This window comes from Lemur catta, chromosome 8 (assembly GCF_020740605.2).
Source record: "Lemur catta isolate mLemCat1 chromosome 8, mLemCat1.pri, whole genome shotgun sequence".
In the NCBI taxonomy this organism is placed as follows: Eukaryota; Metazoa; Chordata; class Mammalia; order Primates; family Lemuridae; genus Lemur; species Lemur catta.
The window spans coordinates 38,767,121-38,794,481 of record NC_059135.1 but is presented as its reverse complement, the minus strand read 5'-3'; the positions used below and the strand labels follow the sequence as shown (position 1 = coordinate 38,794,481).

General features: G+C 38.5%; 1 protein-coding gene across 1 annotated transcript in view; it reads right to left on the bottom strand.

Annotated features, from left to right (window-relative positions):
* STAT4 (signal transducer and activator of transcription 4) overlaps positions 1-22,752 on the bottom strand; it is a 93,322-nt gene extending 70,570 nt beyond the window's left edge. The window contains exons 1-3 of the mRNA XM_045559218.1: positions 22,469-22,752; positions 19,542-19,670; positions 18,068-18,212 (exon numbers count right to left, since the gene is read on the bottom strand). Of these exons, the coding sequence (XP_045415174.1) occupies positions 18,068-18,212; positions 19,542-19,669 (273 nt within the window). The 5' untranslated portion in view covers position 19,670; positions 22,469-22,752. The remainder of the gene's footprint in view (positions 1-18,067; positions 18,213-19,541; positions 19,671-22,468) is intronic.
* Positions 22,753-27,361: the final 4,609 nt, after the last annotated feature.

The following is a 27,361-nucleotide window of genomic DNA, read 5'->3' as shown; positions in this document are numbered from 1 at the left end:
CTCAAACGGTACAAAAGCAATTTATGTGGCCAAAACGTTCATATCTCCGTAATATTCTGAAATTTAATAAAAATTAAAAAGTAAAATAAAGGAATGAATGAATAAAAAAATCCAATTGAAACAAAATCTCTGGAGTAGGGCTGAGCCTGGCTAATTTTTAAATGTGTCTTCAGGGATTCTAATCAGCAGACAAACTTGACAACACTGACGGCATGCTTTCCCAAACTTGTCTGATCATAAGAAGTGCATGAACTGCTCAGTCCATAACCAACTATAAGTGGTATCAAGGGTTTTAAATCTTTACCAGTTTGGAATATACAAAGTGGTCTCTTATTTCAGCAGAGAAGCACTAGTTTCTAATCTTTAAGGCTGTTTTGACCTCAAATTTCACCTTCTAAAGAGTTGCCATTGCTTCTAATTTAGCATCAACACAAAAGTAATTTACGGCAGGATTATTTTCCAGGCTATCCTCAGGCATTTCTTCTTGTACTAAAATAATACTTCTACAACTTTTGTTATACTATATCTTTATTACTATAAGTTGAGTCTCATCTATCTAAAGTAATTGCAGTGTGTGATTAAGTGTCAGCATGAGTTGTTTGGACACTAAGTCCTGTAGGAGTTCAGAGAAGGGAAAAATCAATGTGGATTTTAATGACACGTGGAGCAGGACGTGGGCTGGAACTTGATGGATGGTGGGAGGAGAGGGGAACTGCGTGCTGGGCAGAGGGCACAATAAGAAATGAGCAAAGAGTCTATTCTAGGAATACAAAATACCCGTATCTTAAATCCACCATTGCTCATTTTTCTTTTGATGCTCCTGCCTGGGATGCATCTCTGCATTGCAAACTCCCTGAGTCTTCCCTCTCCTACCCACATTTCCAAACCCCTGTTCGGCCAGAATTGGAAGTGGAGGCTGGAGATCTACATTTGTAACAAGTTCCCCAAGTGATTTTTATAATGCAACACTAAATAAGGGGGATGAATGTGTCTACACAATTCAAGAGGAAGATAGATGGGACAGAATGTCCTCCAAAGAGAACCAAATGCAACAAACCAGCACTTCTGTTAAAGTAAATCAAATATACCATTTTTCATTTATCAAACTGGCAAAGATTAAAGTACTTTATACCACTCAATGTTGATGATAGAATGAGCTTTTATGCATTGCTGGTGGGAATGTGAATTGGTACATTACTAGAGGACAATTTGGCAATTCTTACCAAGAAACTTAACATTTTTCACACTTTTGACATAGTAATTCCACTTTTAGAAATTTATCCTAAGGCTGTGGTCTCAACCTTGGCAGTTTATCAGAATCACTTGTGAAGCTTTTATGAACTCCAGATTTCTGGGCCTCATTCCCTGGAGATTCTGGGAGTGAGGTCTAGAAAGTTGGTGTTTTAAAACACTGATGTAATTTGGGCTTATTTTTTAAAAGCTCAAGTAATAGGAAAATAAAAAAATGGTGAGAGCCCCCTCTTTTCCTTCCCCGACTCCATGTGGGCTATCATACTAGACATAGTCTGTGCTTCTTTAACTCAATACCATATATTATGGTCATCCTTTCATTTCAGTTTATTCAGATCTATCTAATATTTTAATAGCTCCATAGCAGGCATGGAAGTACCTCAATTTATTTAACCATTGTGGACAGTTAAGATAGACATTTAAGATAATTTTCACATTTTAAAATTATGAATAAGACAATGATCATACATTATGGATACCCTTCTCTTTACCTGTGTGAGAATTTCTAAAGGATAAATATCTAGAAATGGAATTACTTTGCCACATTAAACATAGATATTGGCAAATTGCTTTCCAAAATGGTTTTACCAAATGTAGCAGGCATAACTGTCTGCCAGAAATCCTTCTTCCTCTCTGATAGAATGCAGTAAGTTTTAGAAAGTGGCAGGTGGCAGTCTAGCCAGACATTGCATTTCCTAGATCCCTTGCATGGTGCTGGAAGCCTGTAACTTGTTCTTGCTAATGGGATGCAGAGATAGTGTGTCATTTCTAGGCCAAGGAATTTAAGACATCGCTGTGACTTTGTGCTCTTTTTCTTTTCCTACCTTCTATTTGTCTGTAGATGCATCCAGGACCCTTAAGAATAGCTGAGCCACACAACAGAAGACACTTGGATCCCTGTATCTCCATGAGAAGGAAGGCTACCCATTTATCTACCAGAATAATCAACATCAGACTGTTGTACACAATAAATAAAATCCTGTTGTCTGATTGCTAGTGTTATCCTCATTAATACATATCAGTTTAGACTCATGTCAACAGTTGGCATCTGCATTAAAAACAACAGCAACACCACGACAAGCAATTTTGATGCACGGGGTTAAGGCCCACTGTCCTAACAAAATAATCACAAATGTGAATGAAATTTTAATAATAGGCATGTGTACTTCACCTGTTTATACTGGTGAAAAACTGAAAAAAATAATAAATGTCCAATTAATAGGTGAATAAAAACATGCTGAAAAAGAGTATTTCATGGCATAGAAAGATATTGACTATTTAAGTGAATGTATTAAGCTTGGGAAGGTTATAAAATAATATTAATTTTTGAAATAAGTTAATATTGGCAGTAAATATACCATAATGTTCACAATGGTTATCAGTTAAAGATAGAATTACAGATTTTTTCCTTATCTATGTTTTCTAAATATAGAAGATATATATCTTATATTTGTATATATATTTGATATATATACACATACATATATTGGATATGTATCACCTTTGTAATTAAAAAGTTGTTTAAAAATCAGTAGGTATGGTACTAAGCTGCATTAGCAAAAAGACATAACCCATAGAAACTCAGAAAACCACCTCTATGGGTCAGGATTCATGTGGCTTGATGCTCAATAACTTATGAGAGTTGGCTACCTTTGAGAGAAGACCTGAAACTAAAGTTGTTCATATGCTTATCAAAAGACCTTATTTTTTACCAATAAATGCACGTTTCTTAATTCATTAGCAAGGTCAGAGATTATAGCCTATATTCATGTAGCTTTGAAGTAGAATTAAAAAGAGCTATAGACTTCGAAAATTAAAAATCCCCAAAATACAATTTCTGTCTTCTAATGTATGGAGAACTATTTTTTAAAAGATGAGGTTATGTTCCTCCATTCATTGATAAGTTCTTTTCATTCACTAAGTGAAGAATGGGAAAATGGTTTGAATTTACAAGCAGAAGTGACAAAAGGAGGCATTTCCTGATGATTATATTGGTAAGGGTTTGGAAAGGCTACAAAGTCTGTTCATGCAATATTGTTCCCTAGAGATTTTCATAACAGGAAATAGATTGAGGTAGTTCAGCTGTGGTTTTAAAAACCAAAGGATAAGACACTCTGGAGGGGGGGGCGGTCATTCTTTGCCCTTTGACTTCTTGCTTGTAGATAAGAATGTAGAAGGGGGGAATGAGTGGTTTTAGATAACCAGTTATAGCCCTTTAAAATGATTTAAGATACATGTGTAGTTTTAAATTTAACTGTGCTTATAAAGATAGAATGGAATAAAAATTGGAAATGGGAATACCTGTTTCCATAGGACTGGCTAAATTGTGGTGCATCTGTAAGATGTAAAAGACTTACCTAAGAACACTGTAAAATATTTCTGGGAGAAATGAAAGACCTGAATAAATGGAGGGATGTTTCACATTCACGGATTGAAGACTCAAGATTGATATCAATTTTTTTCCAAAATGACCTATAGATTCAATGTATTCCCAATGAAAATCCCAGCAGGTTTATTTGTGGAAATTGTTTAGCTAGTATTAATATTTACATGAAAGTTCCAAGAATCAAGGAAAATCAAGACAATTTTGGAGAAGGAGAATAAGGTTTCTGGACTTTCACTGTCACATGTCAAGATTATAAATCTACAGTAATTAGCTACAATGTGGTATTGGTACAAGGTGAGACAAATAGACTAACATATTAAAGACCCACATAAATACAAGTCATCTGATTCATGACAAAAACACCACTGCAATGCAATGAGGAAGGGATGGTTATTTCAACAAATGGCTCTGGGTCAATTAGATATCCACATGGAAAAAGTGTACCTTATCCCTACCTCACACCAGTTATAAAAGTCAACTCCAATGGATCATAGTCTTAAATGTGAAAGGTTAAAACACTAATGGTCCCAGAAGAAAACGTAGAAGAATGTCTCTGTGATCTAGGGCAAGCAAAGGTTTTTTAAACAGGACTCAATGAGCAGTAACATTTTTAAACATTAGAAAATTGAATATCATTAAAGAACTTCTGTTCATCAAAAGACACCATTTAGAACAGACTAAAGGCTGGGCGCTGTGGCTCACTCCTGTAATCCTAGCACTCTGGGAGGCCGAGGCGGGTAGATCATTTGAGCTCAGGAGTTTGAGACCAGCCTGAGCAAGAGTGAGACCCCATCTCTACTAAAAATAGAAAGAAATTATATGGACAACTAAAAATATACACAGAAAAAATTAGCCAGGCATGGTGGTGCAATCCTGTAGTCCCAGGTACATGGGAGGCTGAGGCAGGAGGATCACTTGAGCCCAGGAGTTTGAGGTTGCTGTGAGCTAGGCTGATGCCACAGCACTCTAGCCTGGGCAACAGAGTAAGACTCTGCCTCAAAAAAAAAAAAAAACAGACTGAAAAGGCAAGACATAAGGCAGAAAAATATATTTGCACTTCATATATCTGATAAAGACTCATTCAGAATATATAAAGAACTACAAACCAAGAAAACAATGACAGACAAAACAATTTTAAAATGGGCAAAATACTTTTATAGACACACACAAAAAAAGGACAACAAAATGGCCACTAAGCATAAGTTTCTCAACATTATTAATCATCAGGATAATGAAATTGAAATTACAATGAGGTTACCATAGACACACACTGAAATGACTAAAATGAAAAAAGATTGACAATAACATGTGTTGACAAGGAAGTAGAGCAACTAGACTCTCATACACTTTTGTGGCAGTGTGAATTAGTACAAGTGTACCATGGGAAGTCCTAAATCCAATCATCCTAAAACCCTACCACCCAATAATTCTACTTCCAGGAATATGCTCCAAAGAAATGATTGCCGGTGCCTACTAAAAGACAGAAAAAAGTATGTTCATAATATTTTTATTCATAATATATAAAAACTGGAAATAGTCTAAGTTTCCATGCACAAAAGAATAAATAAATAAATTGTGGTATATTTAGACAATGGAATATTAGGTTGTAATTTAAAAAGAAAATAAGAAAAATACATATACACACAACATGAATAAATCTCATTATATAGCATGAAAAAAAATCTAACCCCAGAACAGTCTGCAAAATTTCATTCATATGAAGTTCAAGATAACCAAAACAAATCTACAGTCACATAAGAGTAGTTGTTATCTTTGTGAGTGGTTGACTGGGAGAAGCATGGGAGAGATTTTTGGGTGCAGGAAATGTTCTATATCTTGATCTGGTGGTAGTTACATGGATGTATATAAAAAATTCATTGAGCTACACAATTAAGATTTGTATTGTTAATGTATAATATACTTTACTGTATACATATTAGGTATCAATAGAACATTTTTAAAAAGTGATACACATTGTTCTAAGTGCATCATTTTCATATGATGCACTTAGACCTCAGTTGGACCTCAGTCTACATCTCTTTCAGTTTGACTGTATAACTTTCTCATGAGAGCAGAGTGGGCAGTGAAAAGAAATGGCAGAGCCTCTCCTATGCAATTTCTAAGTGAATCTCTATCACTTTGTCATTACACTGTGCTTTTGTTGTTGTTGTTGTTGTTTGTTTTTGGTTCAGGAGCTTCAAAATCTTCTGCATTCCTAGAGTCCAAAGAGTCAGAGCACTTGACTCAGCTCCTGGAGAGCTGGTGTTGGTCCACTTCCCCCTCCCTAGGCACAGGCTAGTTCTAGGGTGTTTGTCTTTGCCTCCCTTTCTCTTCAGTCCTGATTCCTCTCCAGGGTTAGTGCATGTTCTCTCATTTTCAGATGCTTAGTGTTTCCTCCTCCTGCTGTAAGTTTTCCTCAGCTCTTCCTGCTTCTGGTTTCAGCCAGGCTTACCTTCTGTCACATATGCCATATGTTCTAAATACAGATGTTCTACTTATGAGGAGATTACATCCCGATAAACTCATTGCAAGTTGAAAATATTGTAAGGTGAAAGTGCATGTAATATACCTAACCTACTGAACATCACAGCTTAGCCTAGCCTACCTTAACGTGCTCAGAACACTTACATTAACCTACAGTTGGGCAAAATCTTCTAACACAAAGCCCATTTTGAAAAAGAGTATTGACTGTCTCATGTAATTTACTGAACAGAGTTCGCTGTAGCGTACGGTGTGGGTTGTTACCCTTGTGATCGTGGCTGACTGGGAGCTGTGGCTCACTGCTGCTGCCCAGCATCGAGAGAGTATCCGACTGCATATTGCTAGCCCAGGAAAAGATCAAAATTCAAAATTTGTAGTACAGTTCCTACTGAGTTTGTGTTACTTTTACACCATCATAAAGTTGACAAATGGTAAGTCAAACTATTATTGTAAGTTGGAGACAGTCTCTGCACTTGTTTGCAAAGCCAATTCCTTCCCTCCTTAGAAACTGCTGATTTCAGCAAGAAAAATCTTATAATCTAAATTGCTCTTTATGGACCATATCTAAACTACATTTGTAATAATGACATGACATTTGCTCCACTTAGTTAGGGATAATCATTGCAATGAGGTAATATCCATATTTTCAATGTCAGCTCAACTCTTCATTTATTAAACAAGACACGGAGCCTCTGCTATGTGCTGGGCTCTGTGTCAAGCACTGGGAGTGCAAAGTGAATGCACTCAAGAGCTCACAGTCTTGAGGTGGAGGAGACAGATGAATATGTAGACACATTAGTTCTAGTTACTCCTATTAACTTCCTACTTCCATTTAGAATTCATCAAACTCATCGTGTTATCCCACCTTCCTCCCCAAACCTAATCTTCATTATGTATCAACATCTATGTGATAATCCAAACTAAAACTCATCGTCTCTTATTTTTCACTCTCTCACATTCACTCATTACATGTCAGTTCTCTGACCAGATGATTTCACAGCTCCAGCACAAATTTTTCCTCCCCATTGCCCCTGCCTAGCTCATAATCCTATTTCCTTTTCCTCAAGCTATTTCAATAATGTCCAAGCAGGTCTCCCTGGCCTCCAGTTTCACTTCTGCTACTCTCTCCTCTGTATTGTTGCCACCATGAAGTCTCTATCTTTATATTTCTGTCTCTATCTCTAGGGACACTTTATTCTTCAGGGAAAGGAATATAAGAATCTACAGTAGGAGATTTGATGAGTTGATGTGCTTAGCTACAGAGAACCAATGTGATACCAATTTTTTCCCATATAAATCTTGACATATATAAGGTAAATTATAAAAATCTGGCAAATTATCAAAGGCAGCTATTTTTCAAAAGTTTGATATGGTACTGCTTATTTTCTCATTCCCGTGTCTTTCTACTGAGGCAGAGGTCACAGATTAAATGACAGAAAATAGGTATGTTCTTGACATTATAGGCACACATGAGGTTCTCGTTTTTTTAGGCACCAACATAGCTCTGGGCTACCTATACACTTCATACCTCATTGTGTACTTAGTAGCTCGCTGGAGATGAGATCACTATGTTCTTAACCAAAATAGCCAATCAGAGGACCGTGGTAATAGACTACTGAAGATCAACTATCTCCCAAGCCCTTGGCTATAGACCCTCATTATTGGAAGACAGTAGGTGAGAAAACTAGGTGTCAGTTGGGCAAATCTTTTTGTCCCCAGGTCATCTCTAAAGAAGCCAGTAATGAAGGCCCAGAGAGTGCCTGGTGGCTTGATGGGAAAACCAACTCTTTCCCCAAATCATGAACTTCTCGTTGGTAAATTAAAATGGACACATTTGAAGTGATTTGTTTGGACCCATTAAAGGCAGTTGTTCACTGCCTATGAACTAAATTTAGATAGCTACTAAGTTTAGACATCTATCTGTTTATTTCTCACTTAAATCACAATTTTAAAGCTAAACATAATTTCTAACTGATTGAGATTATACTGACTGCCTTGTTTAGAAGTGGATTTATTTATTTTTGCTCCCACTTCTATACTTTTGCTTATTAAACCTACTTTTATGAAATTTATATAGAAAGGTTTCTAAAGACTTATTTAAGGTAACAAGCTTTGTGAATTATCTCTGTTTTGGTTAAGTATCTCTTTGGAAAGTTCACAAATCACAATGGATTTAGAACAGTGTAGACAGCTTTCTTTTAGGTCTTTATCTCCATGCAATGGGGACAACTAAAATAGCAAATTAGTTTTTACAAATTGTTAGAAAAATGACACAATTCTCCTACTTTAAAGGTGAATATCTGCCCAATATTTTCTTTGTGACCACCATGACGCTCCCAGAAAATGAGGCCAATAGATAGTAAAATTCAACATGTGACTCTGAGCATCTTCATATCCTCTTTCTCAACTGGTATGTGTATCGCTCCACACGCTTTCTCAGTGGTGTGGTTAGTCATCGCACTAGAGGCTGCAGAAATGTCATTTTCTCCCTGGCCATGGACCGCACTCTGGGTTGGCAGCTCCTCTGTAAGCTTCTGTTATAGGCTGTCAGATCAGCAGATTCACATGCCCCTACCAGTGTTTCTGGAGTTCCCATGGCAGTTCCTGGACAGATTGTGTGGGCTGCTTCTATAAGTACCCAGGGTGAAATGTTTCCTAAGACCAAGCCTTGGACTTGAGTTTTCATCATAGGAATGGCTTCATTTTGTTTTTTTTTTTTCCTTTGGTACATTACAGCCAGTTTTTGTGTTAGGGAAAATAAAATCTATCCAGTCTGTGGACATTTTGAGGAGAGGGAAAATAGAGGCTGGAATGAGAAGAGGGAAAAACTTTCCAGCCTCAGGTGAATATCTCCAATATTCTTTTGCCTACAGCAGACAAGGGCTGGTTCTTCCTAGAGAAAACCAGCTCTGGATATATTTTTGCTAAAAATATATACTCATTTCATACGTTGGCTTAGAAACCTTTGATAGCTCCCTGGTGCCCAAGTCCAAACTGCTTAGCATGGCACTCAAGGTCCTCACACAACCCTTTTAATGCTTAAAATGCCTAGCTTGTTTGGGGGACAGGCATCCTCACGTTGGCATGTCCTAGAAACCCAAATGTTTCTACATCGGCAAATCATGATTGCAGATGCCTCTCCATGCTGCTTACCATACTATATCATAAATATTTATTTGCACTTCATCTCTATTCTAGGTTGAAAACTCTTTGAACATAAGAGTTTTATCTATGTCCTCTTCACTTTGTGTCTTCAGCAGTCAATACTAGCGTGATGTTAAAACCCACTTGATTAAATGAATATTCAATCAGAAAATATCTGTGGAGTAGATAAGCAAATTATATGAGCTCTACTTTTAAGAAATCCAAACTGTCATTCGGAATAAAAATGATGTTTCACTATACACAAAGTAATTATTGCACAAAGAAGTCTCAGACTCTGGCATAAACTTCACAGAAAAGAAAAAGTAAGGGAAAGGACAAATCATTATGGATTCAAGTATTAACTGTTAGAGAAGATTTACTAAGGAGGAAGAGCAATCTAAGCAGTCCTGAGTAAGATAAATGCTTGCAGGAGTATGCACAAAATGATTCATGCATGAAATGCCAGATGGTTGGGGGCTTCAGTTGATCCTACTGGATTCCAATTTAGTGTGATGTGCACAGGGCAAGGAATGGTGATGCACACCATCCACCTTCTGACTTTCCCAAATTATGTAACAAACAAAATCTTGACAACTAATTCACATTTCCTCTCAAATGGGACAACACACAGGTTTCCAAGCTTTTGAAATAGAGTGCTGTGACATTGGCATCATTTGATTATCTCAGAAGAAGACAGATTTTGAGGGCATGTGCTGGGGAATTGGGGAAATAACTGCAGAGAGACTGACGAACTGGCCACCACCCATGCCACCCATGCATGGAAAAATGGCATGAAAGATCGAACCCTCAACTCAGAGTTCTTTCAGAGTTAACACAAAGTGGCTACGTGTTCTTTTCAGGTCTCAGGTTGAGGTCATCTCTCTCCTTCTCTTTGTGTGCGGTGTGCAGAGGGGAAGGAAGAGGAGTGAACCGAGAAAGCAGCATGAGTTAGAGGATAAGATCTGGCAGACTCAGAGCAGCTCGATATTGACAGCAACTTGTTTTCCTCCCTAGTACTGCAAAATGTATTTCTAACCCTCCACCTCTTCGTATTAAAAATCTTACCTCACGGGATATTCAGAACCAACAACAGGATTTTAACAGACTGGACAAGAAGGAGCCCAGCCATGGCTCAATTTTCAAGGAGCTTTTAGCTCCAACATGTTTTTATTCAACCTCACCCAAACGAACTCCAAGAAATAGGTCGTGGTGGTACAGAGAGTAGGACACGCGGGTGTGGATTACACTACTGGCACGTATCACCTCACCTACTGTGTTTAAAACTCTAATAGGATCATTACCCTTGTCTGTGAAAGCAGCCCTGTAGGTGGTGGGATTACTAACCACAGAGTTCACACCAAAACCCTGAGCAGGGCTTTCTGATTGATAGAGACTTTTTTCTAGTATCAGCTAAGATTGCTGATTCCTGTTTCCCCCTACTTCCTTAACACTAACTTTTGAGGAATAACCATAGAAGTCCCTTTAATTTAAAAACCAAAACATGAGAAGTGTGAACTTTTTACACTTGATCTTAGCCAAAAGGCCCAGAAGCGATTAAAGTGTGAACTTTTTAGATTGTGAGCTTTATGACTTCTCCCATTTGTATTCCTGGTGCTTAAAATGTGACTGTTACCATAGTTAGCACTCATTAAATATTTGTTGACTAAATAATAAATTTTGCTATATGATATTTATAAAAAGTATACCCAGCAAAAAATTATCCAGAAAGTGTGAAAATGAAGAGATGGGTTCATTTACCAGTTAGCAAATTATAATGAAAAGAAATGAAACTTCAAGATCAAAAAATAGTAAAAGGGTCAAATAAGGATGTGTGATATTGACTTTTTACAATTTCAATTCACCAATAAGATACTTATGCTCCTTACAACATAGTACTGATATATATAAGGCAAACACTTCTAGAAGTTTAGGAGAGGTGATAAATCCATGGTAATAGAAAAGGACTTTTCAACATGTCTCTCTCAAAAATCAACGGAATTTTCTAACAGGTCTCCCTGCTTCTTCTTGACTCACAACAACAGTTCAGTTAGCATCCAGAGTGAGCTTTTTAAAACAGATACCAGTTCATGTCACTTCCCTGCTCAAACCCCTCAGTGGCTTCCTGGCACACTCACAGTAAGACTCGGATTTCATGCCAAGGCCCACAGCTTCTTTGTGAAACAGCCCCAGCTCATCTCTTTGCCTTATCACCTTTTTATTGCTTCATGTTTTAGCTGCATTCTTTTACAAACCACAATTTGTCTTATAGCTGCTGAGTCCTGTCCATTTAATATATATTACCTGGATTTTTAAAAACATTGTATTTTGTGCTTTCAATTTCTTATGCACTCTATTTTCACTTGTTTAAGTGGTATTTTTGAAATTTTTCCAAGCATGCTTAACTTCTGTGTTTAATTTCCTTTTACTAATTCCTTCTAAAAGGTATCTTTGTGGTTAACTTTCAATCTTGTATAATAACTTAGCTGGGTATAGAGTTTTGATAGATATGGTATTCTAGCTCAGTTAAGAAATTATTCTACCCTCTTTTCACTTGTTACTGTTTTAGAGTTGGCTTTTAGTCTCTCTCTTATTTCTTTGTAGATAATATATTTGTTTTTCCTTGTAACTTTTTGAATCTTTTCTTTCTCTCTGGTATCCTGCACTTTTTAAAAAAATTTATCATGTTTGGGTTTCATAGTTTTAAGCATCTAAGGATATGTGGAAGCCACTGTGTCAGCTCCTACCTATAGTTTTGTTTTATAGTTTTTTCTTAATTTTTGGTCTGTAATTTTCCTTAATTTGTGGTAAGCTTATCTATACATTTAAAAGTCTGTTTATAATTTATCTAGCATTTCTATATATTTCATAGGGGAATAGTTTTTAAGTTTATCTAGCCAGCAAAAAAATTCAAAACTAGAATTAAGGACCATTTAGACATGAACAATGAGAGCACTACATACTAAAGTATACAAAAATTACCTCTCATAAATACATATATGAGAAAAACAAGCTGAAAATAAAGTCTTTGAATAAAGTTAGAGGACAAAAAAGTACAATGAAGTGATATGACATATATATCACAGGACTGCTGTGTGATCTATGACCATAACAAGTGTGGGTAAGGATATTGAATCGGAACTCTTACCTTACTAGGGGAGTATAAATTGGTATCATCATTTTTGGAAAACAATTTGACATTACGTAGTACAATTAAAGAAGTGCACAGTCCATGATTCAACAATTCTACTCCTAGGTATACATCCTAGAGCAGCAGTCCCCAACCTTTTTGGCACCAGGGACTGGTTTCATAGAAGACAATTTTTCCATGGACCGGGGCTTGGGGAGGTGGGGCGGGGTAGATAGAGCTCAGGCGGTGATGCGAGTGATGGGGAGCAGCTGTAAATGCAGATGAAGCTTTGATTGTGTACCCACCACTCACCTCCTGCTGTGCAGCCCGGTTCCTAACAGGCCACGGACTGGCACCTGTGTGCGGCCTCGGGTTTGGGGACCACAGTCCTAGAGAATGTCTTATATGTGTGCACCAAGGGAAGCAAGCGAGAATGTTTGGAGTAACATTGTTAGAACTAGCAAAGAAATACTATAAATAACCCAAGTGCCCATCAACAGAAAAAAATGGATAATTTGTGGTAATTCACACAATGGAATACTACATAACAATGAAAATCAACAAACCACTGCTACACACTTCAATACATCAGTATGGATGAATCTTGGTACTGTGTTGAGTGAAGAAAGCAAGCTACTGCAATATATAGCGTGACCTCATTTATATAAGGTTTAGTAGCTTACAAACCTAGATATTGTATTATTTAAGGATACAAATATATGTAGTAAAACCTCAACAAAAAGGAAAAGACTGATAAATGCAAAGTTTGCATCAGTGGTTACTCTGGGTGGGGAGAGAGCAGAGTGGAGTTAGGGGGAGACATAAGAGGCTTCAAAGATAATGGTAACATCTGGGTATAGAATGGCAACAACAGCTAGCAAAAGCCAGAATTCTCTGAAGTTTTATATTAGCAGAGGTAGTCGGGTGCTGAATTCCTATACCATGGTTTCCTCGACTGGTACCATCTGAATGTCCCAGATGGAGACGCTAAGTCCTAGGAACAAGCTTTGGGCATTGGTATGTATGCTTCTCCCAGCTGGTCCAGTGACAGTTGTGCTGTAGCCGACCCAGGGAACCAGAATACATTAGAAGACAGTTTATCATCTACATTTAGGGAGGCATGCATTATTGAGATTCACAACTACCCTGAAGAGAAGATGTCATGAAACATGCCATTCATCCCACACCAAATTACAACTGAGACAATAATGAAGAGAAAGGTTTCTTAAGAAATGAGGGACTTTCATTCTTCACACTATTCCCTTCTATTCTGTTTGAGTTTTCTCTAGAAGCAGGGCTGATGTTCAGTGAGTACATACCAGTAAGGCTAACCAGCTGTTGGATCCCACAGCTTTTCTGACTAGTTAGTGCTCATGCTGTCTTGGTTGTAAAATAGCTCCCATATCAATCCTAACTATAAGCAAAAAACTCAGGTTGGCCTAACACTTCCCCGGTCTCTACAGATCAATGTCTACACACAGTTGAGAGAAAGAAAGAGAAACCCAAGAACTTTACACTCAGCCATGGCGTCCTTTAAAGTACCAGACATTCCTAAGCACAAAAGTTCTCAAAGATTACAGCACCATTGACACCTTCTTGAAAAAACTGCTTCATGTAATCTAGGCAATTCAGAATGAGTCAAAATTTAAAACCTCAGGAATAGAGAAGCAATGGTAAAAGAAGTGGTAATGAGTACTGAATCCACATATACTTAAAAGTAACGTGTGGAATTGCAGTTATACAACTAACTGAATGAAAATGTAACTAAAAAAATATAACTGAAAAAAATTGGGGGGTGGGGGTGTGAGAAGTGGAAGCAAATTTATGAATGCTAATTTCTCTTCATATTTAATAGCAATGGAGTCAATAGATAACTGCCTGAAAGTAAAATATGTAGTTTAAGAAATAGTAAACATATCTTATCTCTTAATGCCTTTCATAATTTTTATTCAGTAAAAGATAAAATTTTATTTTAAAAAACATATAGCATGATTCTTTTTTGATCCAAGTATTCCTCTGTAGGTATTCATTTATTCAAAAGCTATTTATTGAGCACCTACTATGTGTCTAGGCACACTCTCTAGGCACCAGGGTTATAGCAATAAATAAAACAAAATTCCTCCCTTCATGGAGACCAGATTCTAATGCCAAGGAGACAAGTAAACATATAGGAAGCCAGAGGTTGATAAAAGGTATGGGGGAAAATAAAGTAAGGTAAGAGATATGGGGGGTACCTGGTGTGTGGGTGAGAGAGAGAGAGCGTGCATGGGAGCACAGCAGTAGCAATCCTGCCTCCATCTGCATATACAATGTAGAGAGAGATGTCTGGAATGATGCTCATCAAATATTAATATGTATATTTCTAGGCAGATTTTAGCTTATTTCATACTTTTTCTTTGCATTTTTTATATTGCTTTAATTTTTTAAAATTATGAGTACACAGCACTTTAATATTTTTAAGTCACTCTATCCGAGGGAGGAAAGTGAATAAGGAGAAAAGGTTTACAACAGAAAGCTCAAGAACAAAGATCCTGATATCATGCTCTTAGATATTTACCCAAATGAGTTGAAAACTTAAGCCTATACAAACACCTGTGCAGGAATGTTAAAAGCGGCTTGCTTCATAATTGCCAAAAATGAATAGACAAGCTGTGGTAGGTCCTTACAAGAGAATATTATTTAGTGGCAAAAGGAAATGAGCTATCAAGCCATGAGAAGACACAGAGGAACTTTAAATGTATGCTGCCCAGTGAAAGAAGCGAGTCTACAAAGACCACGTAGGGTTCCAACTGCATGACGTTCTGGACAAGGCAAAACCATAGACAGCAGAAAGATGGGTAGTTCCCAGGGCTTCAGTGGGAAGGGAGGGAGGGAAGAACAGTTGAAGGGCAGAAGACTTTAAGGGCAGTGAAATTCTTCCGTATGATGCCGTAATGGTGGGTGGGTGACATATATATCTGTCAAAACCCACGGAAATGTACAACACAAAGAGCCAGCCCTCATACAGTCTTAGACTTTAAGTTAATAATAATGCACCAGTATCGGTTCACAATTGTAACAAAGATACTACACCAAGGCAAGACGTTAATAATGCGGGAAACTGGGAAGGGGGAGGTGGAAGGAAGTATAAGGGAACTTTCTGTGCTTTTTGCTCAATTTTTCTATAAACCCCAAACTGCTCTAAAAATAAAATCAATTTTTTTTAAAAGTCCAAGAGTAGGGCAGAGCATTCTTGAAATACTTGGGGCAGATATTCATTTTTAGCAAACCCTAACATAGTTCTTGCTACACGCTTTAAGATCAATTCTTTCAATGCTCCTAACATTTCCGTGGGGCGGGCACCCATGTAATACTGCCGGGGACACTGAGGCCAAAGTGTGCAAGTATCTTGCCCCAGGCCAAATTGCCAGTACGTGGCAGAGCCAGGATTGGAGCAATCCTTGTTCCCAGGCTTGACCGGAGTCTGCCTCCCATAAAGGGGCCACGGGTAGCTGAATAATGGTGCTCGCTTTTTCCACTTTGGAGCTTCTCTTATTTACCCTCGGGTAAGTCGCTTTGTTTTATTTGTCTTTTGTAACAAGCCCTTCTAAATTCTTATTGGAAGTGGGTGATATAAATAGTAAATTAAAATATTGAAAAGAGAGAACTCAGCTGCTCTGTAAAGAACCAGAATAAGTCTACCTTATACTCCCTTAGTTCCCCAGGTACCATATTGTTTGTTCCTTTTGGTATAATTATTAAGATGGTTTGTATTTAAAATCCCACAGGATGAAAATAATTAAACCAGATAAGCCCAATTTCAATAGTCTTTTGATAGGAATATTTTTCTTTCTTTTTTTTTCTTTTGAAGGAGAGGGGGATCTTGTTTTATCAGAAAGATTTGTCATATAAAAAAAACTCAGTGGGAATATGATAGGTTAAAAAGAAAAATAAAATATAGGGTTGCTTAAGTGTAAAACCATAGTTGACAATGTTTTCTATTACTGTTTTCTACTATGTTCTTAATTAATACAACTACCCAATAAGCATAGTTTATAACTCAAAATATACAAGAACACAAGAAAGAGCAAATGTTTTTTTTCAACTCAAAATATCTTAATTAACCAAGTTGTATTTTGAGTTTCTAATTTTCAGTAGAAGCATATTGGGCGCTGGAGGGAAGGAGGTCAGTCTCGTATACTCAGAGACCTTGTGATCTGGTTAGACACATCCAGCAGGGATGAAAGGGATACAGGGTGACGCAGCCAGTAGTCTGTGGAGGATGAGAACACAGGATAAAGCATGTGGTGAAGGTTTCCTGGTCGTACTGGGACCTACTCAAGTTCTCCAAGGATGGATGGGCACTGGATTGAAGGAAAAAGGGTGGCGGAGCATTCCTGGCCATTGGACCATCATGGACAAGGCTCAGAGTCATTCAAGAGTGAGCTCCACATGTTTGGGAATAAGCAGTAGATCTATTTTATTGAGGCAGGGATGTTGAGGAGCTTGAGGAAGTTTGTTGGGAAATGTCCAAAGAAGAAAGATGTTGGAGGACCAATGACATGAGCAGAAGTTTGTGCTTGAGTTGAAATGTGACTGGGAGCTATGGTAGGTTCTTGAGCAGTGAAGTAGTGAGATAGAAGTGCTGTTTTAACAAGGTTTGTCTGATAGAACTGGCCAGAAGAGAAGCTCCCCTCCCAATCTTATCTTGTACCCAGAACAAAAGATGGGCTGTATGCTTAACCCTTGATTTCCACTAAAACAATCCTGCTGTTTTCCTTATCCACAACAAGAACCCTTTATTGAAAGCCTACTTTTGCCAGAATAAAAGGTCCAGTCTTCCTCACAATTCCAAAAGGTAAGTAACAATCATCCTAGTTTACATTAAAAGATACAGGTCAGCAGTCTATGTTCATAGTTTATTACCTAAGCATTTCTGGGTTTAATTCCCTATTAGCCTGCCCTTAATTCTTTAGAGCCCTGATTCACTCACTTCATTCATTCATCCCTTTAATCAATAAACACTGCACATATTCCGTATGTCCAGCCTTATGCTGGCTGCTGGAAACTCAAAGCTGAATACTCAAGTCCGTGCCTCAAGGACCCCATAGTTTGGGAAAAGACAAACACACAAAAATAGAAATAATGTAGAATATACTAAACACCATGGCACAGATCTGTTCTGGGTGCCATGGAAACACAAACACATGGGCTTTGCCTGGGTAAACCTTTGGAACAGGGGCAGAGAGTACCAAAAAACACTTTTAAAAGAAGCAAGATTTAAACCAAATCTAGTCGTATACATGCACCCAAGATGCTTCCACTTATGAATGAAAACAATAAATTGTTATATAAGACACAAAGGCAAAGAAGGGCTGGGGGAAAGCCATGAAGCTATTTGTCTTTTAAATCTTTGTTCTAGTGTTATTGAACTTGATCATAGCTAGGAAACAAGACACATGCAAGTCCCACATATACACACACCCTCCCAGTTATAGTGTATTTTATATTCAAAATTTCATGAAAAACAAATATTGGGTAATAAAATTGAGCACAAAATTTTTAAGTGATAAGAGAATACAGATTTTCCCCCTTAAATCTGGTTTGAAAATAATATAAGGGTATATATTTGATTTTCTTAAAACTGAATTTAAGACTCATACATGCAAATATTTGGGAAAAGTAGAATGCATTCTCACCTGAAGGACTTTTCTAATTCTTTTTAGATTGTGTATCAAGAGTAGATTTTTCTCTTTGGAAACACGACCCAAATGTTCATCCAGTTGTATTAACAAGTTTTGAAGAAGAATTGTTGCCATGGTTTCATTGTTAGAAGCCGCCTCCCTAAAAAATAAAAGGGTTATTACACAACAGGAAACAACTTAGTAAAATGTCTACTTTTTTTTACCATTACTAATTTTAAAGTGATAAATCTATTCCACAGTGATAAGCATGTAAAAGTTTTTAAACGTTAAATTATAAATATTAAAAAAATACTCAACATCACTAATCATTAGGGAATTACAAGTCAAAATCACAGTGAAGATAGCACTTCACACCCATTAGGATCACTGTTATAAAAAAAAAAAAACAGAAAATAAGTGTTGGTGAGGATATAGAGAAATTGAAACTCCTGTGTATTATTGGTGGGAATGTAAAATGGTGCAGTCACTGTATGGCAGAGACTCAAATGTTAAACATAAAATTACCATATGATCTAGCAATTCTACATCTGGGTATACACCTGAAAGAATTAAAAGCAAGGACTTGAGCAGATACTTGCATATCAATGTTCATAGCGGCTTTATTAGCAATAGCCAAAAGGTGGAGACAACTCATGTGGCTATTGACAGATGAATTGAAAAAATAAAATGTGGTATATATATACAATAAAATATTATTCAGCTTCAAAAAGGAAGAAAATTCTGATACATGCTATAACATGAATGAATAATCTTGGAAACATTACACTAAGTGAAATAAGTTGGTCACAAGAGGACAATTATTATGTGATCTCACTTTGAGATCACACCTAGAGAAGTCAAATTCATAGAGACAGAAAATAGAATGGTGGTTACCAGGAGCTGGGGTTGGAGGAATGAGGTATTACCGTTTAATGAGTACAGAGTTTCAGTCTGGGGAGGTGAAAAAGTTCTACAGATGGATGATAGTGATGGTTGCACAATGTGAACATACTTAATGTCACTGAATAGCATTCCTAAAAAATGGTTAAAATGGTAAATTTTGTTATGTGTATTTTGCCACAATAAGAAAGATGCTTAAAGAAATTAAAAATTGTACAAAGTGAACAAAGCTTTGAAGAATGTTTGTGAATCTTATTAAGAAAAAAACATTTATTTATATTGAATCTGTGATAGAGAATTGATTTAATCAATAGATTGGCTTCTTGGTTTTATTATATAAAACATAAAAAATTGTTGGAGTTTTGGCTTACAGAGAAACAAAGTACTAGAACCATTAAGTGTTAATCTACAATGAATGAAACCAGAAAGGACGATTCCCTTCCTTTGAGAAGGCTTGCCAAAGCCTTGAAGTTCTTTATCTGAAAAGAATGCACCTACTGAGTCAAAAGTGGATCATAAAATAAATCCACATGTATACAGCATAAAGCATTTGTGCATCAACTTCTAGGGAAAATACATGTGGTCCTACCAGTCTTGATTTTCAATCCACTGGGCCAGCAGATGTCGAATTTCCATAGGAAAGTTGTCATCATAGAATTGATCTACTTGCTCCAAAAACTTGATTTCTAACTGTTGGACTTGATTCCACTGAGACATGCTATAAAAGGAGTAAAATTAGAGTTTTAAAATATTGTTGATTGATAGCTGTGGTACATGTTTTCTTTTTTCCTTAGAATTCAATCAGACAATGTTATTTAACATATAAGTAACTGGAGAAAAATTTCTCTACTTTTCTTTTATAGTCACTCAACTGAAGATGGAAAAAATGCTTTCAATCCAAAATGCAGCAATTCCTTTAAGATTTTCTATAAGCCAACCCTAATGAAGACAGCAATCTTCCTCTGGCCCCAAACTGCATCCTTCCTTGCTCTAACATGAACTTCACCTTCTTCAGGAAACTTTCACTTCTCCTCCCTAAAACATCCTACACCCTGCTCTTGACTGTCTATGTGACCTTGGATTCTCAACAAGCTCCTTCCCTATCCCTTGCTCCTTCTTTATTAGACTTGGAGTAACTTGAAGACAAACATATTCAACATTTACTATATCTCCTAAGACCCTCTTTAGGTTTTATATGTAAGAAACACCCCCCAAAAAGCTTCTTTTATACGAAACTGCCAAATCCTTTTTTCTTTATTTCAGATTTGTCTGGCTTCTAGAGTCAGCTTTATGTTCTTTCCTGCTAGTCTAATATTGTCTTAACTTCATGAAGCATTTCATGTATGCATTTTCCATGGGCTCTAGTTCTTTTAGCTAAAATATTTCTGAACCAATAAATATTTTTATTTCACTCTAAATGATCCACTAGAGGAGGGCAAAGCTTTTAAAATTTACTTTTAATTTGTCTCTGGTGTGCATCTGACAGTGGTTAAACCTTCAAGTTACTTAAGGAGGAAAAAACCATGCTTGATATATATGTGGCAGCCTGTCATAAAGGAATAGTATGGTTTTCCCCCTATGTAACTCCACTCTGTCCAATTTAGAAGCTGTAGATGTATTTCTTAACTCAGGAAAATTAATATGATGTTGCCTCCTTGAAATTACTGTATTTTACTTTTTCCAAAGTCAATTTTTTGATTGTTTTGTCAGCAATTCTAGGTCAGAGAAAAAAACTCTTTTACATGATTAATCACCATAGCATTTCAATATATCTTATAGGTAGGCTAAGCTTTCCTTTTGCCTGTAAAACATCAAGGTAATAAATTTCATATATTTCATAGACATATTCTTTAGGTTTCACATAGAACCATTTTGAACACATTTTCTCTGAGCTCCCAGCAAGTGATCTAAACTGTATAGAAAGAAAGTTGTTGCCAATGTTTTGCTAAAGAGAAAGCAAGTGAGAAAAGAAATAATGTTTTATTTACATATCACTTTATGAAGACTTTCTACTTTACAAATCTAGGATATTGTAAGTGCTCAATATAAGCTTGTTAAATGAAGATGAGCAGCACTCCTGACATTGCTATGACGAGGGTAGGTGGATAGTGAGTATTGTGTTAAGTTTAAAAAGGAAAAAATCTTGAGGATTAAACAGGCAAAGTGCTCTGCTGCCCAAGGTGTGCAGCTCCTAAGGGGCAACCTGAGGTCTCCTGAGCCGGACCCATTTGCCTTTCCATATACTGGGTGTATATCTATTCCACACAAAATTGGAACATTTGTTTCCATACTACTATCAACATTGTCTTGCCCTACCCCTATCAATTATTCTAATTAATGACAACAGAGAACACAAGCTGAAAATAGCATTATAATTTTAATCATTACTGTTGTTAAATCCTGGCTATCATTTGACAAAAATCTGTTATCTAACTAAGAACTAGCCTATCTTAAAGTTAGATCACTCCTGACATTATGTTAAGTGAAATAAGTCAGGCACGGAAAAATAAATACTGCGTGTTTTCACTCATGTGCGGAAGCTAAAAAAAAATGAGCTCATAAAAGTAGAGAGTAGAATTGTGGTAATTACAGGTGGGGAAGGTCAGGGAGGAGAGTAGGGAGAGGTTGGTTAACAGATACAAACTTCCAGCCAGATGGGAGGAATAAGTTGTGGGCTTCTGTAACACTGGAGGGTGAATATGGTTAACGATAATTTAGTGTGTATTTTCAAGAAGCTAAAGAGTATTTTGAATATTCATAACACAGAGAAATGATAAATGTTCGAGTTAATGGATGTCCTAATTACCCCGATTTGATCATTACTCATTGTATACTTGTATCACAATATCACTCTGTATCCCATAAATAGGCACAATTATTATGCATCAACTAAAAATACAAAGAAAACAATTTAAATAATAAAAATAAACACTGGGGAAAAAAGATCACTACTAAGACCTGAGTCTTCCTTTCAGAGACCTGAACTTAAGGCTGAGAAAGGGAAGAATAAGGTGTCGACAGCCCTAGGACACTCTTCTCGATTGCAGCCACTGGAAATGCCGGGCTGGTCCCACCGTCTGGGAGCCAGTGGCGCCCCGTTGGCCCTGTGACCCGTGCCTTGCGAAGCAGATGACCTGCCCTAAAATGTCACTCGCGCTGGCCAAAGCCGCAATCGCCGGCTGCCGTAGCTGCAGGCTTTTCCCTGAAGCCCAGGCATGCCAGGCTGACGGCAAACGTCCCGGCTCTGGAGCGGCCGCTAGGAAAGCGCGGAGGCGCGCGCTTGCGGCACCCGGTGGGGACACACCCCTGCGGCCGCTCCCGCCTCCCACCCGCGCCGGGGCGTCTGGGCAGCGTGGAGTCGGACGCTTCTTTTCCCAACCACCCCTCCTCAGACCAATTAAAATGGAGCAGCTGTCAAACGCCGAGGGAAAGCAAAGTTTCAGCAGCGCCCTGCACGGGCATCTACTCCCCGGGAGAGGCGACACGAAGGGCGCAGGCGTGCGCTGCCCTACTCACCCGGCTCGCCCTCAGCCCAGTTCCCAGGCAGTGCTCGAGTCCGGAGCCAGAGTCGCCCCTCACAGTCCCCGGGACGGAGCTGCTGACGCCATCGTCAACAGGGGATTTGCATTTCTCCTCCCACTTGAGGCTTTCCTGTGCGTCAGCGTTCGCGGCTCTGGGACTTTACTTGGGTCAGCGCCCACCCACTTTCTATCCCAGAAGCGCTAAGTCGCAGAAACAGGTAGGGCGCCCTCTTCCCTCGCGTCTCTGCCAGCCGCTGCTGCCACCGCAGTGGCCCAAGGCTGCCAGAGGAGAGCGGAGGGGCGGGTACGCGCACAGTCTTCAGTGGTTTTCCCAGTCAATTTGAGATCCCTGGAGGTAAATTCTTCAGCTTCCTGTCTCCCTCGCGGACTCCGCTCAGCCTGGCGAGCCGGCCCCAGGATCAAAACGCCGAACTCACAGAGCTCGCCATGCCCCGGTTCCAGCGGGGTCTGCTCGCGCGGGAGGGCGGCTTCATCCAGAGGTTTGAGCCGATGCTGGGTGGGCCACCAATGCCTGCCCCTCCTGGCTTGGCCGCCTCCTACTCGCCCTGAGTGGCCCTGCGCCTGGTCGCTATGGTATGTTCTGTCTTTGTGACATTGGCCTGTTCTAGAATCACAAGAGTTGGAGGAAGCCTTGGTCCCATCTGATTCTTATCTGTAGAGACTGAGGCCCAGAGCGGTATAACCAAAGTTACTCAATGAGTCAGCCACTGAGCTGGATAAGAGGTGTTTCCACTCCCACCTTAGTGGTCTTTTCATCTCAGCTCCTTGGAACTAGATGTCAACCCCCTGACTCATAGTTAGAGTCCTATAACTGCTCAGTAAAATAAAGACAAAAAATAAACGCAGATAGACTGAAAGAAAGGCAGAAAGCATCACTCAATCTGATTACATATGTGCCTAGAGCAATACACCCCAAGGTCAAAGGCCTGCCAAGGTCAAAGGCCTGTTTCCCCCTCACCCTGATTAGCCATCACACAGGTACCCTCTGGGTTCTCTTCCTCTCCCAGGTGACATTATTACCATGTGCTTAAATTTACTACTTCTCCCTGCAGATAGGTCCATGAATCCCAAAGTCACACTTTCTACATCACTCTAAATGTCCTGGTCGGGTAGGCCTGGTCCTGGCTGCCAGCTTATGCTTCTCTGTCTCCACAGGAAAAAAGGCTGAATTCAGGCTATTCCATGAGTTACAGGGCGAAGCCTGGTTTTCTTCTGGGGAAGCAGTCATTGCCTATAGAAAAAAGTCCAAATTCTTGACACTCAGAGTTCTGTACCGTTTGGTCCCAATCTATCTGTGAAACTTTTCTCCCCTGCAGGAGCCTGTGATACAACCCAAACCAGTCTCCTCTGCTGCCCAGACTAACCTCTCATGCTTCACTACTGACGCTCTCTTCAACTGGAATTTCCTCCCCCAACCCATCTACTTGTTGAAATCCTATAGTTCTCCATGAAGATTTCACGGAGGACCTGAATCCACAGCAACATTTCCCTGCTCTGAATTCTTATCTCACTTCCTGTCCAAACCAGCACTGTCCAAGAGAAATCAAATACAAGCCTCATATGTCATTTTAAATTTTCTAATGGTCACATTAAAAAGGAAAGAAAAAGGAACAGGTGAAATTAATTTTAATATTATAAATAACCCAATATACCAAGAATATTGACATATCAGCAGATAATCAACATAAAAAATTATTAGTGAGATACTTTGCATTCCTTATTTCATACTGTATCTCTGAAATCTGGTACATATTTAGCACTTCTGGGAAATCTCATTTCAGACTAGCCACATTTCAAGTGCTTAATAGCCACAGTGGCTCGTAGCTACCACACTGGACAGCGCTGATCTAGACCACTCATTTAGCACTTTTCATTTCCTGCCGTATAGTTTTACTCATACTGGTTTTGCGTGTCCTTGTCATCACTGCATTCAATTGCTATACAAAGCAGAGAGTTTGTTGTTGTCTTCTTCCTTTCAAGGGCCTCACCTTGGGACTCCCACAGCAGTTCTGAAACTGGTCTCAAGACATCTTTTTTCTTTTAAAAATTATTGACACCCCTAAGAATGTTTGTGTATTATTGTTCTGCATGAAATTTTTATTTACTGTATTAAAACTTAAATATGAGAAAAAGTTAAACTATTTCTTCATTTAAAATTATAATAATAAGCCCATTATGTGTTAAAATAAACATGTTTTGTGAAAAACAAGTATATCTTCCAACACAAAATGTTAGTGAGAAGGGCAGCATTGATTTACGTATTTAAAAAATCTCTTTAATGCCTGAGTTGTGAGAAGACAGCTGGATTCTCATATCCGCTTCTGCATTTAATCTGTTGCAGAATATCATTTTGGTTGAAATATTTGAAGAAAATCTGGACTCATACAGTTATGTAGTTGGACAAGGGGAGTGTTCTAATGGCCTTTTCAAATAATGTAGTTATTCTTCTTTGATACCACACCAAAATTCAACAAGGGTAATTTCTTAAGGGCCAGTTGCATTGTGAAATCTGCAACCTTATAAATAAACTTTCTGTATACTGCTACCTTAAAATCCTTTGTTATATCATGTTTTGAATAGAATTTTTACCCACACATGATTTTGAAGTGTCAGACATTGGTCATCTGAAAAATATTTATCCACTGAATTATACAAAATTTCTAAATGCTGACATATTTCATCACACAGTATCAGAAATTCACATTGGGTAATATCACCACTGTTCTCATCAGAAAAGCAGTTTGTATATTGGGAAGTTGTCAAGCTCATGGTGATGTATACAAGTTCTCCAAACTCTAATTTTTGCTTGGAAGCTCCAAGCTTCTTACTGGCAACGGATATTGTCAGTTGTTTTCCTTGAAGTGACAGGCTCATTTTGGCAACTCAGTCACACAAGTGCTTTCCCTTGAGATGATCATCATACTTTAGTATACATGTACTTCCCATTTCATCACACAGAGTATTAAAATACATGTACTCAAGGTCTGAGATTTAATCAAATTAATAATTTTTACTGCTTCATCAAAAATTTCTTAAACAGGCATTTTTAAAATTTTGTTTTAAAATGACTGCTGTATAATTCGGCACTACTGCCTTGCTTTTTGCTAAGGCACCAACAGTTTTACCCACCATCACTTTCATACCATTGGAGCAAATGTCAACAGAGTGAAAAGGCAAAAGGGTATCAGTAGTATTATAAAAATAGTATAACCTTGCAGATCCCCTGAAAAGATGTTGGGGACCATCCTGAGGGATCTCCAGGTAACACTTAGAGAACCTCTGCTCTGTTTGCCATATCCTAGTCACTGTGATCAGTTTATCCAGAGGTGCACATCACAAAGGACTGTTGCTCAAAAAACACTCTTCTCTTGGTTAAAGCATATGCCTTGAACCTCTCTCTCCTTTTCTATTTCTTGAACTGAGCCAGACATCTAAGAAAGGACATCACTACATTCACTTTGTTTCTCTTTCCTAGCATCAAGTCTAAACAAGCAAGTCCTCAATTTCTTGGCTCTACACTAGCCCTGGTCTCACCAGTCCCTCAGAGACTAACAAGGATTTTAAAAAAGTAAAGAAAATCCAAAGTAAAACAAAGAAACAAACCAAATGCTAACATAAAATCCCTGAAAAGTTTTTCAAAGTCAAAGACCCTCCTAGATTCCTGTCTCCCCTCTAAAAGGGCCCTCCATTTACCTTGGTGAAAAGCCCACAAACCTTATACCTAATTTCTTGTTGCATCACCCTAAGAGAGAATTTCCAGAATAAAGTATAAATAAATTTCATAAAAGTAGATTCTAGCTCTGATATGCCAATTTCCAGTGAGTGGTACAAAGTTGAATAAGTTATCTAGCTTCTTCAAGCCCCAAAATCTCTCTCTATAAAAGTGGGGGTATCATATCCAGCATGAAATTGCTGGGAAGATTCGAGGGTCTAATGTAAAAAATGAGATAAGGGAAAATGCTCAAAGTCTGCCAGCATTAGAATAATAATCAAGCTGTGGGGACCTTTGGAGGTCACTGAGTTGAGCCTCCGCCCTCCCTTCCCTGCTCGCCGTACAGATGAAGAGATGAAGAGAATCAGGTGAGGCAGGCAGGTTTGCACCTGTGAATATGAGGCAGAGCAAATTCAAAGTCAGCTCTTCTGATGGCGCTTTTGCCAAGTAGAGCTGTTTATGTTGGAGACAGAGGAAAAGAGGGGCTTTCACTTTTGCTGCCGCAAGAGGTCTAAGCCAGCTCCATCTTCTCCCAATTCGTGCACAAAGAATGTAAACATTTGCTGGTTTTCATTTTTGTGGTAGCATCTTAATTCTCCCCTCCCAGCTCCTCTCGTGTGTATCCCAAGGAAACCGGGGTGAGCTGGACTCGAACGCTGGACAGACAACATATGCGCATAGAAAGGAGCATTGAATCCTGCGGTAGCTTATGGTAGTACCCAAGGAGTGGGGCAGTGAGGATTATTGGGACAAGACGTCCTGGCTTGGGTGGGTCTCACCAGCTCATCTGTGTGTGGGTTGCTCAAGCTCTATTAGAACAGGGACATTGCCTTGTGAAAGGGCTTAATATCTATCTTGTCAGTTTCCTCAAGCCCTGTTCCCAATGACTGTGCTCCCTCTACTGCCAGAACAGGAGCATCGCAATTTACAAATCAACATTCTTCAAACAACAAAAGCACTTTTTTGGCTCTACCTCCGTCCAGACATGGTGCTGAGAACTTCACCTGCATTGTTTTACCTAATCCTCACCACACTTCCTAGGATTGACTATCGTTGTCATCCCCAGTTGACGGATAAGGAGACGGAAGGTTAGTGAGCTTTAGTGAGGCTTATCAGAGGTAAGGCACGGATTCAGGATTCAAACTCCGGACTGAC